Below are 6,011 nucleotides of genomic sequence, written 5' to 3'. Positions count from 1 at the left end.
TTTTTTTTTTTTTTTTTTTTTTTTTTTTGATAATAGAGTCTCACTTTTTCACCCAGGCTGGAGTACAGTATCACTATCTTGGCTCAGTGCAGCCTCGACCTCCCAGGCTCAAGCGATCCACCCGCCTCAGCCACCCAAGTAGCTGGGACTACAGGCGTGTACTACCATGCCGGGCTATTTTTTTTATATCTTTTGTAGAAATGGGGTTTCATCATGTTGCCCAGGCTGGTCTTGAATTCCTGAACTCAAGCAATCCACCCACCTCGGCCTCCCAAAATGCTGGGATTACAAGCATGAACCACCGTGCCTGGCCTAAGTTATTAGTAGTATTAAAGTTTAGGTCTTTTGTTTATTAGAGAACCACCATTTAATTTAAAATAAAACTATGTAAAATATTGTAGGTTGATTTTAAATATTCAATTTTAGATGAATGTTTTCTCTTCAGAAAATGGCCTACAAATTAATTTTCAAATTTGCTTGATATTGAAGAGCTAGTAAAACCTACTAAAATAAAGACAATCTATAGATTGACCAAAATAACTGTCAGAAAAATCTTTATGAATAGTTAAGGTCTTATTTCATTGCTAAATTGTAGAGATATGTATAAGTAGGCACTAAATCATGTAGAATGGTAAGACTTTTCTGTTTTTTTGATTTCTGAAAAAGTACCGTTTGCTTCTGTATATATTATGTGTAAAACTGCGAATGATTTCTAAGATAGTCGTCTTCTTTCTTTATACTTTTATTTTTGAGACTTCACTTTTTTTGTTAGTTATGAAAGCGTTAAGGGCTGGACGCAGTGGCTCATGCCTATAATCCCAGCACTTTGGGAGGCTGAGGTGGGTGGATCACCTGAGGTCAGGAGTATGAGACCAGCCAGGCCAACATGGCAAAACCCTATCACTACTAAAAATACAAAAAAATTGACTGGGCGTGGCTACACATGCCTGAAATCCCAGCTTCTCAAGAGGCCGAGGCGAGAGGATCGCTTGAACCTGGGAGACGGAGGTTGCAGTGAGCCGAGATTGCGCCGCTGCCCTCCAGCCTGGGCAACAGAGCAAGACTCCATCTCAAAAATAAAAAATAAAAAGTAAAGAAACTGTTAGCTATTCAGGGTATCAAACTTGGAAACCACAGAAAAATAGGGAAAAAATGTCTTATCTAATCCTCACCACTACCCTAGATGTTCAAATCCTATCTCAAATATTCACATTTAGCTGTATCTCCTTTTAAATTTTTTCTATACTTTTGTTACATTTTGTTTTTTGTAAAATCACTCTTTACTATGATAATGAAATGGAGAAAAGTCTGAAATAGCTTGATTCTAATATTTATATACTTAAAAAATCATAATTGACATATTGAAAACTGAACTATCATAAAATTTCAAGATATATTTAGATATCTGTTATGAAATATTTTAATTTTTACTAAAATGAATCATTTAACATTGTTCTAAATATATATATATATATTGAGTTTTTGTTTGCTTGTTTTTAGCTAATCACATATGGCTGTGATAGAACTGAGGCACTGGAGAGAATGGCAGATGCACTGGATAACTATGTTATTCGAGGTAAAAACAAAGATTTGCACTCGTTGGTTATTATATATGGCGTCCAGTTCCAGAGAACAGCCTCGGTTTACCAATGAGAATATGGCAGGGCACATTTGCTCACTGTGTGCTTAAAGAGAAATAAGAAAAGCTTCCATCCATCCAACCACCATACTAAGTATAGGGGTTTCATTTTCCTTGGCAGTCCTATACTTTACATCTACTTCTTAAGTTATTAAACTTACAATGTATGTAAGTTTACCTCTTTCCTAGGTGAGCATCTAATATTTTGTGGGTACAATTATGTATTGTGTGTGAAATGAGAGCCTTCAAAGTAAAGAACCACTGACCAGTGCAGTTTGAAAGCAATTTTGCTAGATTATTGTGTATGAAGTGTTTGTTGCTGTTGTTGTTTTAAAGTAGAAAACTTGAAAATGTATGGTGATAGAAAGTGTAATGACCTACATTTGACTAATTTGGGGAAAGAGGGAATAGCTCTTTGCCTCTGTGATTAGAACACATTACAGACTGTCTTCTAGGAAGTGCAGTTTTGTTACCTCCTGTTCATATATGATAGTTCTAATGCCTGACAAAATGCGAGACTACCAGCCTTTAGCATGTATAGTGATAAATGAATTAGAAGCAGCCATTACATTGAAATAATCAAAGTACAGTTATGCTTATACCCCTTAAGGAATTAAATTACATTCTATATTTTAGCAGCTTTCCATTAATAATGAAACGCTTACTTTAGTGCAACGTAAATCTTTATCTTCAGAATAACAGGCTTTAACACCAGACTTAAAGCGTAAAGCATAAGTTCACACTGAATTGTGAAAGAATAGTGGGTCAGAGAGCATTTCATAGGGAAGACTGGCTTCTGCATAGTTTTGTCCTTTTCTAGTGGCTCTCTGGATGTAGCAGTAGGCTGGTAGGCTAGATTTGGAGGCTGAAGTGGTACAATAGTAGTGGAATAAGACTGCACAGTCCCCTTCAGGACCAAATGGAACTTTTATGAAGGTTTTGAAAGTCCTCTTTTTGCAGTAGACAACTTTTAGGTACCCAGGAAATGGACTGAAGCTTTGTGTGAAAAAGAAAAAGTGCTTTATTTTCAGGGCACATCCTTCTCCGAGATAGGAAGCCCAGCTAAGCAAAGGAGCATGTCAGGCCTTTGCTTTACCTCCCTGACTGAGTACCTTTGTGCAGTGAACCATTTGTACAACTGTACAGTAGTACCCAGGGTAATTAGTGACTGTATTTTCACATCTACCCTGCTTATTTTTATCTAATAATATTGAATTACATCATGTAATCCACACTTGCCCTTGCCTTTTCTCTTTGAGTTTTTCCCTGTTAGATCAAGAGGCTGTCTTCCTTCCCATCCCCCACCGCCAACCCCCCCCAACCCCTTTTTTTGAGATGGAGTCTCACTCTGTTGCCCAGGCTGGAGTGCAGTGGTGCAATCTCGGCTCACTGCAGCCTCCATCTCCCGGGTTAAAGCAATTCTCCTTCCTCAGCCTCCCCTCTTCCCTTTTAGCATTATCCTTTTTTCTTTCCATTTGTTAACTAACAAGTGATGGAGATTCTAATTAATCTTGTGTGCTAGTGATTCATCCTTGTGAACTAAAGAAAAATAATAAGGTTTTGGCTGGGCGTGGTGGCTTACACATGTAATCCCAGCACTTTGCGAGGCTGAGGCGGGTGGATCACTTCAGGTTAGGAGTTCGAGACCAGCCTGGTCAACATGGAGCAACCCCATCTCTACAAAAATACAAAAAAATTAGCTGGGTGTGGTGGCGCATGCCTGTATTCCCAGCTACTCAGGAGGGTGAGACAGGAGAAGCACTTGAACCCAGGAGGCAGAGGTTGCAGTGAGCCAAGATTGTGCCATTGCACTCCAGCCTGGGTGACAGAGCCAGACTTCACCTCAAAAAAACAAAAAATGAAAAATGAAAAATAATAAGCTTTCAAGTGAGCCTAGGTGTAACTTAAAAGAAAATCAGCAACATTAATATCCACAGCATCTAAAACTGGAAAATCCCCTTCATATTCTTTCCAGCTCATTTTCTACTTTTTTTTTTTTTTTTTTTTAAGCCTTGTTTTGGGGTTTTTTCTGACTTTGTAACTTTGCTGTTTTCACTGTTTTAAGCAAATGCGTATTTTCTCTATATACCCAACATATGTATTTCTCTGTATAACCAGTACATGATGGTTATATAGGCCTTGAGGAGGGCGTCTTTTTTCTTACAGGAGTAACATTGCTGTGGAGAGGTCTTTAGTGCGCATTTGGGACACACGTTCAGTTTATGTGAGTTTATCTATGTTTATCTATATATGTGAGTTTAGATAGACATAAATAAGTTACTTGGGAAGATTATTCCTAGAGGACATTAAAGTATTTGTAAGCACATTCTATGGGAATTTTCTTCCTTTTTGTCTCTGCATTTTTATTGTGGTAATTGAAATACTGGATTTTGGTTAATTTAAGTTGTACTCTAATGTGCTTGAACAGGAAATCCATGAATTTGAGAGTCTGAGTAAGAATATTTTGTCAGAACACATCTCTGTTAAACTTTGATATAATACGACATAGTGGCGTGGCGTGGCATCTGGGCAGTTTGTCAAAATATTAGATTAGTTTTGGTCCAAACTAGAAGTTATTTATCTACTCCGTCTGGCTTCTGAAAGGAGTATTCTTTCATATTTACATGAATACCCTGTCATGTTTTATACTTAAATGGACATTTTTCCACTAATTTGCTTACTATACTTTATATATATAGGTTCACCAGTTACTAGTTTTTAAGTGACTAAAATACAAAATAGGCTTGCCATTATTCTCCTAACTTTATACATGTCACATGGAAAAAATGTGTTTCGTTGTATAGGTAGATTTTTCTAGGCTTAGTCTGAAATTCTGCCTTTGAATTACTGTGATGTAGTAGACAGAAACCAGACAAAGCTGGGTTCATAGCCCCTGTCCCTGATGGCCAGGCACAGTGGCTCACACTTGTAATCCTAGCACTTTGGGAGGCTGAGGCAGGTGGATCGTGAGGTCAGGAGTTCGAGACCAGCCTGGTGAAGATGGTGAAACCCTATCTCTACTAAAAATACAAAAATTAGCCAGGTGTGGTGGTGTACGTCTGTAATCCCAGCCACTCGGGAGGCTGAGGCAGAAAATTGCTTGAATCCGGGAGGCGGAGGTTGCAGTGAGCCAAGATTGCACCACTGCACTCCAGCCTAGGCAACAGAGTGAGAGTCCATCTCAACAACAACAACAAAAAATTAAAGAAAAAAAAAATTATGTGATTTTTGTCAAATGACTTTGTTTCTCTGAATCTCATACTCCACATTTGAAAAATGGAGTGATAGTCTCTGCCGTATAAATTACTGGTGAGGATTAACTGAGGTTAAGTATATAAAGGGCTTGGCACCACACTGGCTTATGTTGTTCAATAACTTTAGTTCTCATCCTTTATTCCTCTCTCCTCGCACTTATAAAAACATATATTTAAAAATCAAGGCCAGGCGTGGTGGTTCACGCCTGTAATCTCAGCACTTTGGGAGGCTGAGGAGGGCAGATCACTTGAGGTCAGGAGCTCAAGACCAGCCTGGCCAACATGACGGAACCCTGTCTCTAGTAAAAATACAAAAATTAGCCAGGCATGGTGGTGGGCGCTTGTAGTCCCAGCTACTCAGGAGGCTGAGGCAGGAGAATCGCTTGAACCCAGGAGGTGGGGGTTGCAGTGAGCTGAGATCACGCTATTGCACTCCAGCCTGGGCAACAGTGTAAGACTCTGTCTCCAAAAAAAATAAAAATAAAAATTATGTGTTATAAATCACATTATCAATCCATTAGTCATATGAAATTTACTAAACCAAAGATAAACAATATTGAAAGACGATTTTAGGTAATTTCTAATACTGTGTGCTGAAGTTATATGCTTTCATTGCACCCTGTTCGAATACTTCTGCAGAACATTTACCATCATTGTAAAATTAAAGTATTAATTGTGTACTTAACTGTGAAATGTTGGGTTATCCTATAAGAATATTAGGCACATGAGGATACTGATGATCTTTATCTTGTTTGCATGGGTATTACTGGTGCTTAGCAGTGTCTGACACACGCTAGATGATTAATAAATGTTTGTTGGATGAATGAATGAGTGAGTGAGTGATACTATCCCTGATTTCAAGGAGTTACTAATATACTTGGTGTACAGTTAGAATGGCAATCATTAAGAAGTCAGGAAACAACAGGTGTTGGAGAGGATGTGGAGAAATAGGAACACTTTTACACCGTTGGTGGGATTGTAAACTAGTTCAACCATTATGGAAAACAGTATGGCAATTCCTCAAGGATCTAGAACTAGATGTACCATATGACCCAGCCATCCCACTACTGGGTATATACCCAAAGGATTATAAATTATTCTACTACAAAGACACATGT

General features: G+C 38.3%; 1 protein-coding gene across 1 annotated transcript in view; it reads left to right on the top strand.

Annotated features, from left to right (window-relative positions):
• The window catches only part of PCCA (propionyl-CoA carboxylase subunit alpha), a 478,959-nt gene that overhangs the window by 228,923 nt on the left and 244,025 nt on the right, over positions 1 to 6,011 (top strand). The window contains exon 18 of the mRNA XM_017861220.1: positions 1,501 to 1,576. Within this exon, the coding sequence (XP_017716709.1) occupies positions 1,501 to 1,576 (76 nt within the window). The remainder of the gene's footprint in view (positions 1 to 1,500; positions 1,577 to 6,011) is intronic.

The sequence above is a fragment of the Rhinopithecus bieti genome, unplaced genomic scaffold (genome assembly GCF_001698545.2).
Source record: "Rhinopithecus bieti isolate Rb0 unplaced genomic scaffold, ASM169854v2 scaffold_2254, whole genome shotgun sequence".
NCBI classification, from domain to species: Eukaryota; Metazoa; Chordata; class Mammalia; order Primates; family Cercopithecidae; genus Rhinopithecus; species Rhinopithecus bieti.
The sequence above is the reverse complement of the archived record's forward strand: the minus strand, read 5'-3'. Positions and strand labels throughout refer to the sequence as shown.